This window comes from Agrilus planipennis, unplaced genomic scaffold, assembly GCF_000699045.2.
Source record: "Agrilus planipennis isolate EAB-ADULT unplaced genomic scaffold, Apla_2.0 scaffold174, whole genome shotgun sequence".
In the NCBI taxonomy this organism is placed as follows: domain Eukaryota; kingdom Metazoa; phylum Arthropoda; class Insecta; order Coleoptera; family Buprestidae; genus Agrilus; species Agrilus planipennis.
Genome location: NW_020438963.1, coordinates 550,625 through 566,924, shown reverse-complemented (window position 1 = coordinate 566,924; position 16,300 = coordinate 550,625). Strand labels below are relative to the sequence as shown.

The window sequence follows — 16,300 nt, the reverse complement described above, 5'->3', positions numbered from 1 at the left end:
GAGTAGCTAGAATAGAAATATTCAAATTTTTAGATAAAGAGAAGTATCTAAAATTGTGAGATTTTGGACTTCAAATCGTATCAATGCTTGCGAGCGTGCATACTCCGTTATGAAATATACATAAAGTCAAAATATAGAAACAGTTTAAAAGATTTTACTCTTGAAGATCTAATTAGACTTGCCAGAACAGATATTGATGTAGACATAAAAGATATTGTTGCTAAACAATTACGGCCACAATGTTCTCATTATTAAATTACGAATATTTTAGAGTGTTATCTTTATTTAGTATAAATAAAATATTTTTTTAATTAACATAAACTGACTACATTTATAAATCTTCTTGGCCCCCGAAATGTTTTGTGAAGAAAATATGGCCCGCGGGCTATGATAAGTTGGACAGCGCTGCTCCTAGAATTTAGCTACAATTAAAACCAAAAATAAGCGAGGAACACCTTCAAGAGGTACAGTAGTGTGAAGGAGGGCATCATTGATTCACTTCTATCCCTTCCAATCAAACGATTCTAATAAAGTTGTGAAATGAGTATTTTCAAACTAATGTTCAGTGTTATAATAATTTTCTACTTTTCAAAAATAAAGAACGTTTTTGTTTTGAATCGTAGTAATAACAGCGATTTGAAGCATTTTTAGTCCTGATTAACCAAGTTACGTATAGATTACATACTTGAACAGTTTTTGAAGAAATAAAATTTTATTAAACAATTATTTTCGTTTAAGTTGATGCAACGTTTTTTTTTTGTTATAAGAGTGTGTATTACCTACATGAAGCATGTTTGTGTCTGTAAATATAACATGCAAATACATAAACACATATATTCTTTTAACAAGGAAATTTCATGACCTAAATGTTCGTTTACATGCTAATGTGTATGTACGTTTCACAATTTAGATCACAAATTTATTTATGTAGTTAAAAACAGATTTCTGGGAAACTGAAACTTCAATTAATGAAATTACTTAATTACGTACTTACAAAACTCATTTTTTACTAATTTTTAGTTATTACTAGAGTTCGCTTTTAATTGTAGGATACATATACCAATTTACCTTCTTTGTAGAGTTTAAGCCAGTTTTATCAATGAATAATCAATAGTTAAAAAATAAACCAAACAACTGGAATATTTAGTGCCTTTACCATAACCAAAATTGGAGGATAACTGATGTATTTACGTACAGGGTATCAATTCAAGTGTAGTATGTATGTACATCAGAAAAATGTATATATTCAAAAATATGCTTATTGGTATAAAGAAAGGAAAGGAAAGGATCCTGGTAGGTCAATTTGTTTCGGTCGATCGTAGGAAAATGTTTGTTTAATCGTCCTGATCAGAAGGCTCGATGTCCAGAAGATAAGTAACGTTTATTGTTAGTGTAAATTGAAAATGCATGATCTTATTTGCATATAGTTTTCTTTATAAAGTTATACAAATGCATACATACATTTCTTCAGGTCATGTTGTTATTACTACTCATAATTCATCTTCAAATTATCCAGTAATGCTATTCATACTTCCAAATTGCAAACTAAGTTGAAAACTACGATTCTAATTTTTCGGATTTTACCCGCTGTTCCAACAGAGCCAGGATGCTAGGTTTGTATACGTATTGATGTAGTGAAGAGGGAACCAAGGATGTGGTATAAATCCTTAAACCACTTAGAATTAAAATCTAGAAGAAGATTAGAATCTTAACAATTAGATCTTAACAAGGAAGTCCTGACTGATTTTTGAGCACCTATTTAAACATCATTCACGAGCCCCGTCGCTGCTTTACAATACATATTGACGTTTCTTATTCTTTTCCTTTCACTTTATTGCCTTGTGTTTTATTTTTAATATTCATGTATGTAACCTTTTACCTTTTTCTATTATCAAATGTATACCTAGGTGAACTACATTTTTGTTTCTAACAAAAATAAATTAAAGAGAGCGGTAGAACGTGTTCACTGAATATCTTTAGTTTTTATGAAATATTTCGGATTTCCAGTTAGAATTTGTTGACTACGTCAATAACTTACTTTTAGTTCGTAAATTTTGTTATAATACATTCCTTCCTCCAATGATTCGACCAGACTTCAACTGAACTGCTTTATTGAAGAACTTAGAATGATGATATAAAAGAACAATACAATTTGTGAACAGCGTTTCAAGGACAATATATATGCCGTGTGCACACTTTTACAATATACAGGTCTGCAGAGAGTCTAAACAANCTTCATCATCATCATAAGGTCGTCAGTCCTAAGACTGGTTGGACACGTACCTCCACTCTTTCCTATTCTGAGCTACTCTTTGCATTTCCCTAAAACTAGAACAACCCACATCCTTACCTATTCGCGAACAGTAATCTAATCTAGGTCTACCTCTACCCCTCCTAACTCCTGTTTCTACCTCCAATATGTCTCTGACTAGACCTTCTTGCCTGAGAAAATGTCCTACCAACCTATTTCGCCTATTTCTTATTGACTTCCATAGAGTCCTCTGTTCTCCTATTCTTTCCAATACGTTTTCATTTCTAACCTTCTCTATTCACAGTATCCTCATCATTTGCCTATAACACCACATTTTGAACGCTTCTAACCATTTCTTTTCCTCTGCGCCCACTGCCTTTGTTTCGCACCCGTCCAAACATTTACCTTTAACAGCCTTTTTCGAATTTCTAAATTAACCGTTTGCGAGCATAGAAGAAAAAGGAAACTGGTCCCGAGGGATAGAAAAATTATTTTTATATGGTCGTCGATAATCTTTGAGGGTAAAACCTAGTAAATACCGTGTAAAAAGTAGTGTGCAGTTGCTTGTAATTTTTTAAGGTGCTCAAGTTCTGGCTTTTTTGTTTCCTACATGATAAACTTTATAAAGCATTTTACCAAGAAATGCTCACGCGATATTAGCTTTTGTTTTTAGTTTTATTGCAGTTTTATTACTTTGCTTTTGGTTTATAATAAATGTATAGATGTATACCTACCTATAATAATAGAATGACTATACAATAAAAATGTTGGTACATAATATGTGCTATCTTTAAAAGCAAAGAAAACAAGATAAAAAGATAATTATATTCTATCGTTTCGTAGAATACTCTACTGTTTTTCTGCTAATACCTGTTAAATAATGTGCTAAATAACAGTTGTCTTTACCAATTTTATATGGCAGTCATTTTCTGTCAAAATAAAACTTGTTAAGTAATAAGGCGATACTGTAATAAATTAGGATTAGATTTCCGTACGGTTTCTAGAAAATTTCGCATTTAGTATTTAACTTCGAACAAAGCATTCAAGATTTGCTTCCTATTTCAGTAAAGGTTTCACATATTCTGAATTTAAATTTTATTAAATATTTATTAAAATGAGTCTCGCACATACAGAAATATGAACCTGTTCTAAGGAAGGAATACCATTTTTAATGGAAGTTTTAAACGTACAATGTATTTATTTCAATTAAAAAAATTAAGTGTGCATTGATTTTCTACCTTTGAAAACAGTTCACACTACAACTACCCTGTGCGTTTAGTTCAGAATCTGAAAAGGTAAACATGTATTTTGGAATTTTCCTGGAATTTATTATATTTGGAATTTAAACGAGAGCTAATGTTCATTCGTCCTTCACTTTACCAAAATTTTGGTATTTTCAAGAAACACGTTTGACGTAGTTTGTTCTCCGAGAGTACGGCAAATACTTGCATTTAATACGGGCGCTCTAAAGAGAATATCAAAGGAACGAGCTCTTGTTTATTGAGTCTCATCAGCTACTAGTGCCTGTGAAGTACTCTCTGTAGTGCAGAGCCAGAAAGCAAAACTGAAAGCCCCTTCCGCCTACTCCTTTGAAGCTGGCATGAAAAAATTAGCAGACAAAAATATAAACCAAATTAGCCCTAAATAAGCCGTGAAAGCCAAAATTTACCGCGACCTGGGAAACTACTTTGCATTCTCGAATAAAATAATTCGAAGTGGTCTGTGTTCTGTCTAAACTGCCAGACGCGGATTGCAATTTTGATCTTTTTGGATCTCATCAGCGCGTCGCAGACAGTTGCGACAGAACACAGACCAACTTTTACCTGCTGTCTTAACAGTGCGTTTTAGAAAATACCACAAATGACGCGGTAAACGCCATCTCTAGTACGATGCTACACTTTAGGTGTACGTGCCTATCACGTTGAGGTTAGCTACGCCGGGATTCGTTTCAGCAAGTAGATATTCATATATTTAAATGGACCTTGTTGGAGCATACGTTCGAACCGGGCTCATGATTAGCTTATGCTAACCCCCTGCTTAGTAATCTACACCATCAGCGGCTAATTAACGGCTAATTATAAGATCGGTTCTAGCTGTCTAGGATTTTTCTAATCAATTTTCCAATTTTTGCAGTTTTTGGTTCTTACGGCTGATCTACTCGTAATTTATGGTTAATTATCCGATGTCTTATATTTTTTCCTGCTAATTTTGTTATGACAACATTAAAGAGGTCTTCAGCCACCTTTAAACAAATTCATCAAGTAAGATTGATATGGTCTATCATCCGTTGCATCAGTAAAAATAAGCGCTAGTCATATACATTATCTATTATTATGTTGCAAGTTAACAACATCACAACACTTACAAGAGAATCCCCTACTACATATTGTGTTCGATCATTTAAACTAGTTTTTTTATATTTATTATCAAGAAAAGTAATTATTTTTATATATTTAATGCTACAAGTCTACTATTATTACCTACAGTTAGTGTAAAGTTCGCACCTGAGAATTTTCGTTTAGAATTATTTACTGCCGGAAAAATTACGGAAAATTGACAGGGAATTATTTTTGATGTAGTATTTTTAAGAAATGTTAGCGTAATATGCTATTGTAACCAGAATTTCATTATTAATGGTATTCCCTGTAATCGTAGTGAGTGCTGTATAAACATCATCGACAAGGTATTTATGATTGACAATCTTTATCTCTAAGTACTCACTGTGCACCAACAAAACCGTTGCTGATTTACACTTTTGTACTTCACTAGCTGCTTCGGCCGCTTGGAATTCGGTTTGTAACTAAATTAATAGCAGTCATATTTTATCAGTTTGTGAAAAACTTTAATATGTGGTCATCGATTTTTCTGCACGCTCTTTTAAGCTGTGCAAATTTTCTTTATAAAGCATTTTACCTTAGACTTGTTGGTCTACGAAACGGTCTTTTGTTTTGACGGAATTATAAGTGTTTGTCTATCCTGAAGTTCAATTGTAAATATTGATGAAGGAGTTTTTGAAATCGGATGAGTAGTTTCGGAGATTATCGTATAATCTTATTGATTTTGGGTCGTATTATTTAAAGATTTTTATTTGTTTAGTTTCAAGTTGGTAGTTAATACAATAACTAATTTGTTTTTAACAAAAAAACGATCGAAACGGCTGAAACGGGCAGGTTATTGTTTCGAAATTAATCGTAAGTGTAACAGACGTTTTGTATTAAAATGCCGCATTTGAGATTTTATCGTTGGAAGTGCTATTTAGAGATTATTTGAGAATTTAATTATTGTTGTTACAAATGTCTCAGTACAAAACAGTTTTTGAAGAAAGAAAAGAAATAACAACTCACTTGGATTCGAAAGGAAAAGTGCTCCTTCACGGTTTTCTTCTTCCGTTTAGTTAAAATTTAGTTTGATATGTTGTTGACAAATAATTTCCATGTTAATTGAAAAACAAGTCTTTTCTTAGCGAACACGTGAGACTGTCTCGCATTGTAATGCCCATATCAGTTGTGGGCGAAACACGTGCCTTCTAAAAACAGTTCGCTGTGACAAATTGGTCTGAATTACTTGTTAATTGTTTGATAAACACCACAGTCTCTCATTCTTTATTTTGTGAATTTATATGGTACTATAAAATTGTATTAATTTTCCTTTAACATGGGAGGTTTCAAAAAGCAATCTCATTTTCATTAGCTGGTTAAATATATTAAACGACTTTACTAGTATAAAGTTATTTGATTCAAAGGATCTTTCTATTTTATAATACTTTAAATATCATTCATCGTCATAAGGTCGTCAGTTTTAAGACTAGTTGGAAATGCACCTCTACTCTTTCTTATACTGAGTTAGTTAAAAAGAAGAACATCCCACATCTTTAACTATTTGCGAACAATAATCTAATCTAAGTCTACCTATACTCCTCTTAAATCCTTTTTCTGCCTCTAATATATCTCTAACTAGACCTTCATGCCGGAGAAGGTGTCTTACCAATCTATCTCGCCTATTTTTTTATTGACATCCATAGAGTCCTCTGTTCTCCTATTCTCTCTAATACCTCTTCATATCTAATCTTCTCTATCCACGGTATCCTCATCTTTCGCCTGTAGCACCACATTTCGAACGCTTCTAACCTTTTCTTTTACGCCGCGCCTAGCGTCCATGTTTCGCACCCGTACAACGCCGTGCTCCAAACATACACCTATAAATAGCATTAAGTATTATATTTTATTTATTAGTAAAGGTGCATCGGATTGTGATTTTGCCGGGTACCAGATAATCGGGTACCGTACATTTGCTGCGCCTGGTACCCGGCGGTTAATGGCTCATGTCTTCGTTCTAGCGGGCTTTCCGTTAAATACCACCCTCACCAACGTCCCAAACCACATTAAGTCTCGTTCAAAAAGTTTTTAAAACACTAAACTAATGAAATTTAATTCTTAGTTGGCGGATTTTCAACAAGAGGGTTGAGTTGAAACCTTTAGAACGAGTCTGTAATGTTCATAAACACTAAAAGTCTGCAAGGTGACAGTCATACTAATATCCGGCGTCATTATCCGGCACCCAGCCGTATCCTAAAAATGTGCCAGATACGCCGAGTACCGGATCCAAACCGCGTTCCTATACTTATTAGATGTAATTGGCATTTACGAAAGCTGTAATAACCCTTCTATTTTTATACTTAAGGATTTATAAAAAGCTTAAACACCCGTGAGAGAATAAGATTTCATGTACAACTTCAGACGAAAACTCTGCATTTTTGAAATACATATGTAATTTTTTCAGAAATCTATGTTGATATTTTGAACTTCGTCAATTAATGATCATTATTTTGAAACATTAAAGAAACGTACTCTTTCCGCTGTGGCGATATCAACCACATGTTTTAAAATTGTTTTCATTTTGTGTACATATTGTAAATACCTTTCTAAAATATTTCTTTTCTATTTTCAACGAAGTGACCCAAACAAACTTACAAAACCACCTTAGTAATAATCATTAATTATTTTTTGTAGTAAAATCTTTATTTTTTTGGCTGCTTTGTTAATAAGTATGAAAAGCGACCGACGTAGAAAAAGGGGGGTAGGAGAAGCTTGCCCCCCATCGAAGAAGGTCTATTCCATAACGTTTTACCGTTTTTAATACATAATTACTACCCTGGAGGTAGGACAGGGAGAAAAAGTTCCTTTATGTAGAAAGGTATGCGGAAAACTTCCATTATTGAGAAATAAAAAATTAATTTTTGAATTTATTTCCAAAATGGATGTTTCTGCTTTTCGTTTCCTCAGCTCTGTCACCTCCTCTCATTCCTTGCCCATCCCCTTCCTCTTATCCTGTCATGTCGCAGGTTGCTAAAGTCGACCCTTATTAGTACTTTAACCCTCGTCAGTATGAACTGTAAGTCAAATGTTCACAAAGTCATAGAGCAATACTTGAATTTAAACTTTATAGACGTCGTCAACTTATTTAATTTAAATGTTACATTTCTGGTTAGAAAAGTTCCAGTTCAGTGTAACTTAAAATAATAGTTTGGTATTCGTTGAAACTTTGTTTTGGAGTAGCAATTTACATAGTTCCTCGTTATACAATTCTCAGCCTTTGTTTGCTTTGTTGCAAATAAAACCAAATTACGCTTGTTTCGGTAAATGACTTCTTCAAATTACGTACTTATCGGCCTTTTTTGAATTGAACGTTGGTCAGAGGTTTCCCGTAAAAGTAAAGTCGTAAGTAATGCTTTGTGATTTCTGATGATTTATCATTTACGTAAATATTTTAGAAATGATTCATATTTGCTTGTCTATTAAACATGAAGTTTTCTAAAATTATAATTGAAAGAATTATTGACACTCCGTACAAGTTCCACACAAAAAATCCAGGAAATTTAAAGTTTGTAGGACATTTTAAATTTTATTAAAAAAAGTTATACTTGTTAAAAGTAAACAATATAACAGTGGGAGAATCCTTTTTAAATTGCATTTGGTATCCCATTATCGTATTCAAATAGATATTCATTCGTATAAACATTTATGTATAATGTTTCATAGTTTGTTTAGGTATTAAGTAGTTGTATTTTATTGAAATAAGCGGTGTTTTCGTTTCAGGTTTGGTAGATTTACCTGACGCTCACAATGAGGCCATTTGGCGAAAAATTGGTCAGAACGGTACGTTAGATGACGAACCCCGGATACGACAGGAAAAAGTTTCAAGGTAATACATTTACCTACCTTATTTGTCACTATTTATTTGTGAATGAATGCACCTGTTCTGGGAAATTCTATTACCTAATTGATTCAATCGTTGTATTTATTTTTGAAAACATTAAAAATTGCTCCTAGTATGCCGTCCAAAAACTAGTTATTACATTTGAATGATCTACCCACAATAATTTGGAAATACTGATTTGAAATTAAGTACATAGACACTTGAGTAAAGTGATGGCGTCAAGAATTTAATTACTATTTGTATGGCAACTAGCTAAGTGTTAATGTTGTGTTAATTTCCATGGTTTGGTCGACGGTTCCGGTTCTTCCGGTAGATACCAATACAGGCTACAGTTGAGCATGTTACTAATCAATGAAATATTTAAAAAAAAATCATGAAGTAGCAATGCAATGGTTATTTATTCATACATATATGTATACTCGTATTCAAAATAAACTTTTTTTGATATTTCAAAATTTTGAAATATTAGATATTTGATGAAACTTAAAAGTTCAAATTTCAGTCACAAATTATACATTTTCTGTCGCGCGACATGAAAAAGAAAGATGCCGAAAAATAAACATGCAATTTTTATGGTCGGTGAACATTTTACCTTACCTGTATAGTTTGCATACAGGTAAGGTATAAACGGTTTATCAGTTTACTGAAAATGTTTTTGTTTAAATTTATGATGAAAACTGAATTTCCAAAGTTTAAACTAAAACAAATGAACAGATACCAAGTGAAATTACCTAGGGTTAATACAATGTACGATTCCTGAATTCACGTAATTCCAAGAACTCGAATTCTCTATTAAATAAAATGAGATTTATTGATGGAATTAAATTTAATTAAAAAAAAAGTTATATAAGGTGTCAAGGCACAGTATACTAACTATACAGGTAAGGCAAGTCGTTCACGTAACGTAGAAATTACACATTTCTTTATCGGCATTTTTTGTTATGCCGTACGAGCGAAAATGGATAAGTGAGCTTGTGGAGTATTTGTTTTTCAGTTATGTTTATATGAAAATACCCTCTGCTTCTCTGAAAATCGTCTTAAACTAACCGAACTATCAAAATCTCTTCAACATAACTGTAACACCACTCAAAAGTTTTAATTTGCTGTTATTCGACTTATATTACTTTATTATTTGTATTTGTACAAGTTTTCTTATACCACGTCGCACTTTGATATCACTACGTTCGGTTGTCACCTCGCCACTAGTGTGTACTGGCTGTGATCATTGTATATTTCTAGCGATAGAATTCGGATTAATTCCATATTAGTTTTGTAAAATTTGTCGGTTACTAAGAGATAAACGCCCTGTATCTGTTAGTTGCGAGCCTTGAATATTGATCTCATTAAAAAAGGCATTTGCGAGCTGAAAATTTGTTCTTGGAACTTGAGATTGGTTCTTTGATGTTGATGCGTCGTAATTTGGGTAGTGTTCAGAACGAAATTGATATTGCGTTTGCCCCCTTTGTCGCTGAAATTACCGCTGACATATTTTTACTAGGTGTTATTACGGCAATTGTTTCACATACACAATAAATTACAATTCGTTGAGGAGCAACACATGAAATATTCCAGGAAGCATACAATCACTATCGGTGTCAATATAATTGTACACATTTATTAGTCGTTTTTTCACGAAACCTGCGTAAATTTAAACAATGTTACGAAACAATGCAAATAAGTAGAATAATAAATACAATGGCAAAAAAATGTTTTCCAGAATGTTGGCTGGAACTATGCATAAAAGAATAATGCATAAATTATAATTTGAAAAAGGTTTTTCTTCAATCTTTGTGTAATATTTAAGGTATTATCTTATTAATATGATACAATAATCTGTTTCAGAGAGGACGGCCAAACATTTGGAACGTATTTAATAATCGAAGAAGTTACTGACGACGATTATGGAGAATACGTTTGCAGAATTACTAAGCCGGGGAAAACGGTTGATTTACCGTCTGTACTTATATTCGAGAAAGGTAAATGAAGATATTTGCAATTTGTACACATGCCTTAATACATATCGTTATTTAAAAGAAAAAACTAGAAGTTATGAATTACTTTATATATGTACTTATTTCTTGTTTAGCTGAAGAGGAATATTTGAACGCGAATCCGTTCCCATGGAAAAGGTTAATCATTTGGGGCACAGTGTTGACACTTTTGATGGCAACCATCCTCATCTTGAACCTTCAATTCGGTATGTCGCTGAGAGTATGGTTGAAAGATCGCCTGGGACGTATCGAGGAAGAAGATGGAAAAATAAACGATGTTTTAGTCGTTTATTCCCAAAAGGATTCGGAACTGGTCCTTGGCGTTTTAGTATCTACAATGGATACCAAATACCAGTACAAGTGTGATAGTAAAGAACTTTCCGAAAATATTATTGCATGTAAGTGCTTTTGCCTTAAAGTTTTATTTGTTAAAGTATAAAGGTGATTTTATTTTTTGGTCATTATCTAAATGTAGAGGCCCACGATCGGAGGGGGTGGAAATGGGAGGATGCGGTGGGTTATGAACGTGTACAACACTTGAAATGTGTTCTGTGAAACCCCTAACATAAAAAAAGAAACTAATGCAGTCTTAGATTAGGTTCGGTTAGGTTACTTGAGTTTATTTGCTAATATTTAATTTTTACCTCAATCTCCTACACCTCACCATCTTATTTAGTAATTTAAGTCATCTCCATCCCTTTAGTTCATTTTCCACCATTTTGGCTCGACTTTTTCTCTGTACGACTAACCCTCGCTCCCTTCTATTAAGTACTTTTAATGTTACGCAAGATTATTCCTATCCTCTCCACACATTTTCGATATTATCTGACCGTGGGCCGTAGAGTTAGGATCTGGAAAGTTACCAATTTTTTAAACTATTAATTTGATACTACAAACATAAGGGTTTTGAATGAGTTTTGATTAATTTTTAGGGACTTCGGAACTGTCGGAAGCGGCACAAAAAAGTCGACGTGTTGTAGCTGTTGTGTCTCCAGCTCTTGTGAATGATAAATGGGATGCTTCTTCATTGTATCAAACATTAAAGCAACTTCAAGGCTTAGGACCAAAAACGTGTTTCGTAGTTCTTCAAAAGATGCCAAACTGTGACGATCAAGCGAAAAATGCCATAGGCGAAAACTTAAATTCAATTTTGAGGAATGCTACTGTAATTCAATGGGAGAGGTCGAACGATCGCCAATTCTGGCTGGCTCTTAGACTGAATTTACCGCCAAGAAGGATAGGAGGAAATGTATTAAACGCTCCAGAACGAAATGCAACAAGACTGAATAGTGATGAAACGGTGGACAATGTGGTGTAAAATATTTATTTATGTATTAGTTTTTTATAATTCTAGGATAAGGATTCCCTGTTCCATTTAAAGTGTATCATAATGAATTGAAAATATTACGCAGATATCTTTATGTTTGCCCATTGTTTAGGAAACTACTATGAAAATACATTTTTTTCTGAAGTAAGCAGTTTCTTTTATTATAAGGTATAATTACTAAAACGTTTTATCATCAAAAATGGACAATTAAATAAAGAAACGAATGCTAATTAATGCATAAAATGTGGATTAATTCGTTTTGTTTTTGTTATTAAATCTGGTGTACACACATTATCCTGGCTGATATAACTAGGAAATATGTATGGCTGACTGTAGCATTACATCAGAGTCCAGTACGAAAAAGAAGAATTGGAATAAACTAACCTAATTGTTTTACGTTCTCTCTAACCTCACAATTTTTTATGAGTTCTGTAAAAGTTAATGTTTTTTAAGTTATGACAAGCCCTAAAAATCCTTTGGTGTTTAAAATATTTACAGAATGTAGAAAAACAAAAGCTCGAACAAGCAAAATCTATTTACCCCATGGTGAAGTTGATGCACCAGTTTTTATGCCAGTTGGAACCCAAGTGAGTTGAATTAATAAAATAAAAATTGATGCATGAATTAAATGTGTATTATTTTATAGGGCACCATGAAGGGGTTGCTTAATGAACAGTTATACAATTTGGAAATACAAATAATACTTGCCAATACATATCATTTAGGTTTGAAACCGGTAGGTCAATGGCAATGTTGTTAAACTTGGTTTCTTTAAATAAATTATGTTCAGGGTCGTGAAATCATTGAGAAGGCAGGTGGCCTGCACCGTTTTATGAACTGGAATCGTAATTTATTAACAGATTCAGGTGGTTTTCAAATGGTTTCATTATTAAAGTTAGCACAGATTACTGAAGAAGGTGTTAAATTTCAGTCACTTAATGAATCTAAATTAGAAATCCTTTTAACACCAGAACATTCCATTGAAATTCAGAATTCAATTGGAGCTGATATTATAATGCAGTTGGATGATGTGGTAAAAACAACTTCCACTGATGTTAATAGAATTACAGAAGCTGTGGGAAGGTAAATACCATTTGTTTTTCCTTATTTACTAAGTAAGTAATGTTAGTGTTTTCCTTTTTTTATGAAAGAACTAGTAGGTGGCTTGATCGTTGTTTAATGGCACATAAGAAAGCTGATAGTCAAAGTATTTTTCCAATAGTACAAGGAGGATTAAGTACAGAATTAAGAACAAAAAGTGCCCTTGAACACTGCAGTAAGAATGTTAGAGGATATGCTATTGGTGGTTTAAGGTAATAGATTTATGTAATTACATGTTATATTAATATCTAGTATTCTTTTTATTTTTGTGGGAAGTATTTTCACTTTTCAGTTAAAAGGAAATTTAATGAATATTATAGTATACATTTTTACAGTGGTGGGGAAAGTAAAGACGACTTCTGGAAAATGGTACATCTGTCAACTAATATCTTACCAAAGGACAAGCCACGATATGTAATGGGAGTAGGATTTGCTGTAGATTTAGTTGTTTGTGTTGCCCTTGGAGCTGATATGTTCGATTGTGTTTTTCCAACAAGAACAGCGGTATATTTCACATTTTCTTTGACTTGATTACATAAATATAATTTGTAAATTTTTGATTAGAGATTCGGCTGTGCGTTAATTATGACTGGACAAATTAATTTGCGTCAAAAGAAATACCAAAATGATTTTTCTCCAATTGATAAAGAATGTAGATGTTCAACATGTGAAACATACACTAGGTCATACTTGCACCACATAGTTACTATGCATACAGTGGCATGTCACCTGGTTACTGTTCACAATTTAGCGTTCCAGCAACGTCTGATGAAGACGATAAGGGTAAATATAAAAGAAGGTACATTTCCAGATTTTGTTAGAAAGTTTATGTATGATGTATATCCTGATAAAAAATATCCGTCATGGGTAGCGGACTCTATGAAAGCTGTAAATATAGATTTAATTAGGTGACAATTGTCTGATAAGATCATAACGTAATTTACAATTTTTTTCCTATTTCATAACAGGCAAGATAAAATATTTCTGTTTCGATTAAGTTTAACAAAGTTCTCTTCCTTGTTAGTTGAATATAGTTGTAGATATTCGCGGAAAATACAGGGAATTAGTATTTTGCAAAAGGTCATGGATGACTAAGTGTAAACGCATTCCATATGCTTTTTGCAGCTTTTTATAGACAAATAATTTTAAAGTGTAATTACCATTTTGTATGTAGGTATAATTTATTTAATAATTAATAACCAGTATTTTCTTTTAGTACACCAATAAAAATAAACATTTTTGTAATTGAATGATTGTTTTTGTATTTTAGCGGATTGTCTTCTATCATAGTTTTATTTTAATTCAGATTACAACATAAAATACTTATAACTGAAGATATGTTTTGATATTGTGACGGGTGTGAAATCAAAACAGTGTGAAAATAAAATTAGTATATATTTTTTTTGATATTTTATTCACAAAAAACTAAGTTGCAATATACCTATTTATATTTACATAAAGTCGTCTGAATCATATCCATCAGTATTAAGTTTCATGTTTTCAGTGTTGAACAATGTGGAATAGCTTCTTAATTCTGCTTCTTCTTGTTTTCTCTTTTCTTCAGCTTTTTCTCGCTCTTTCTGCTCTCTCAGCTGCTTTTTTTTATCTTCTCTTTCCAATCTGTCTCTATTTTCTCGTTCAGCCCTAAAATCTTCAATCAATACTTTAATAAATCATATTACAATTTTTTGGTAAATGTTGTGTGATATCAATAGTTATATTTTACCTGGATGTTCCTCCTTCTTTGTTTTATTTAGTCTGGTGACAACTTCATTAATCCTTTTAGCAACTCTTATTTTTCTAATCTCCTTTTCCTTATGAAAACCTACTTGTCCAACTTCCATTGCAGGGGTTTTCTTTAAGTTACTCCACATTGTATATACAACATCTAAATCATTCATTTTATTACCTGTTATACTATTCGCCTTAACAAGTTGTGCTGCATCATCTAATACTGCAGAAGGAATGTCATCTAGGGTTTGACCCTAATATAACAAATTTTAATAAGACATTTAAATTGATCGGTTAAATGAATATACTACCGGTTTTAATCGCAAGTAAACGTGTGCTGAAGAAAGCTTGTCTACATGAAACCAAACATCTTCAGGCCACCCCCATTTAATTAAATCTTCATCTGAAATAGTTTTGCTACAAATATAGCGCCATAAGTAATAGATGTTACTCACTTTCGTGTTTGTCTTCTCCCATAAAAAGTAACACTGGTGGAGACACCACATTGCTTTGAAAATAAAAGACCATTTCTGTTTTAGAACTTAAGAATTTTAACCACCAATGAATTCAACACAATGAAGCATTAAATAAACATCCATCAGTAAACTGATATTTCAAAAAAATAATTTATCTGATTAATTCCAATTAAAAGTTAAATAAAATACCACTCCTAAACTCAAAATTCACTTTTAACCACACTTTTAAGGAACTGACAACTGACCTCAATGATTTTGTTAATTTAGCCAGTTTAGTGTCTCTAATACTATAGACCTTATTGCGTATAGATCGTTCTTTAGATTGACGAAAGCAAATACGTTTTTTATTAAATTAGTATTAATTGGTGAGGATGGCAATAATTTTTTTAATTATTTATTAAATTGGAATTACATGTAATATATTCACAATATAATACACATGACTTAATATCTGCAAAGATGTGCATTCTACATCTATACGCACTTTATTTACGTTTAATAAACTAATTAAAGTAAAAAACATTTAAAATTGTAACTGAAATTATCACCCCTGCATTAAAAGAAAATAATAATAAATTCTCACACAATCTGTATCGTTTCATGAGTGGTGTATCTTTCAAAATTCATTAAGATATCTACTATATATAAATAATTAAGTAGCGAATTAAAAATTTGAATGGCGTTCATCAATGACTTTTTTGCTAGTTTTTTTGTTTACGTACTTATGGTAATTTAAAGACTTGAACCTAGTAATACAAGTGCCATTCTCATATTAATTTTTAGGAACCAAATATTCAATATTATAATTAGTTCTAGTATAAGGAGGTACTTTATGAATGTTTTGATTATTCCCGTACATAATACTAAATATTTTTTTGCGAATATTATTCAACGGTTTTATTATTGTACTGCCTTATAGTATAAACCGTATATAATCATTTATAAACTAATTCTCCTCCAATATCTTTTTTAATTCAGTTACTTGTAAGAGATAAATTAAATAATAATTAAATATCGTATTTAGGTCGTAGGAATGTTTTTATATTTTTGTACAGCATTCGCTGTAGTCTAAAGATATATTATGAATTTACACGTTTCAATTTTAATTATATAGGTGTTGATAAACTTGCCCGTTACTACTTCTAAGTTCTCACCTTCAGTTTTTGGTTTATTACCGTTTAGATATGTAATTAAGTCACTTCTACAA

General features: G+C 32.1%; 3 protein-coding genes across 3 annotated transcripts in view; 2 read left to right on the top strand and 1 right to left on the bottom strand.

The window, feature by feature from the left end:
* Positions 1-11,879, top strand: part of LOC108739211 (interleukin-1 receptor accessory protein-like 1) — a gene marked incomplete in the record, with an annotated part of 74,742 nt that extends 62,863 nt beyond the window's left edge. The window contains 4 exon segments of the mRNA XM_018473004.2: positions 8,347-8,452; positions 10,310-10,443; positions 10,554-10,856; positions 11,391-11,879. Of these exon segments, the coding sequence (XP_018328506.1) occupies positions 8,347-8,452; positions 10,310-10,443; positions 10,554-10,856; positions 11,391-11,776 (929 nt within the window).
* Positions 11,880-12,164: 285 nt separating this feature from the next.
* Positions 12,165-14,094, top strand: LOC108739203 (queuine tRNA-ribosyltransferase catalytic subunit). Its single transcript, XM_018472994.1, has 6 exons — positions 12,165-12,372; positions 12,432-12,521; positions 12,576-12,868; positions 12,937-13,098; positions 13,222-13,390; positions 13,451-14,094. The coding sequence occupies exons 1-6, from the start codon at positions 12,241-12,243 to the stop codon at positions 13,796-13,798; spliced, it is 1,194 nt and encodes a 397-aa protein (XP_018328496.1). The 5' UTR covers positions 12,165-12,240; the 3' UTR covers positions 13,799-14,094.
* Positions 14,095-14,281: 187 nt separating this feature from the next.
* Positions 14,282-15,326, bottom strand: LOC108739206 (coiled-coil domain-containing protein 25). Its single transcript, XM_018472997.2, has 4 exons — positions 15,073-15,326; positions 14,929-15,020; positions 14,613-14,871; positions 14,282-14,537 (listed from the first exon to the last, which is right to left on the bottom strand). Exons 1-4 carry the CDS (start codon positions 15,143-15,145, stop codon positions 14,338-14,340), a joined length of 624 nt encoding a protein of 207 aa, XP_018328499.1. The 5' UTR covers positions 15,146-15,326; the 3' UTR covers positions 14,282-14,337.
* Between the last annotated feature and the right edge of the window lie 974 nt (positions 15,327-16,300).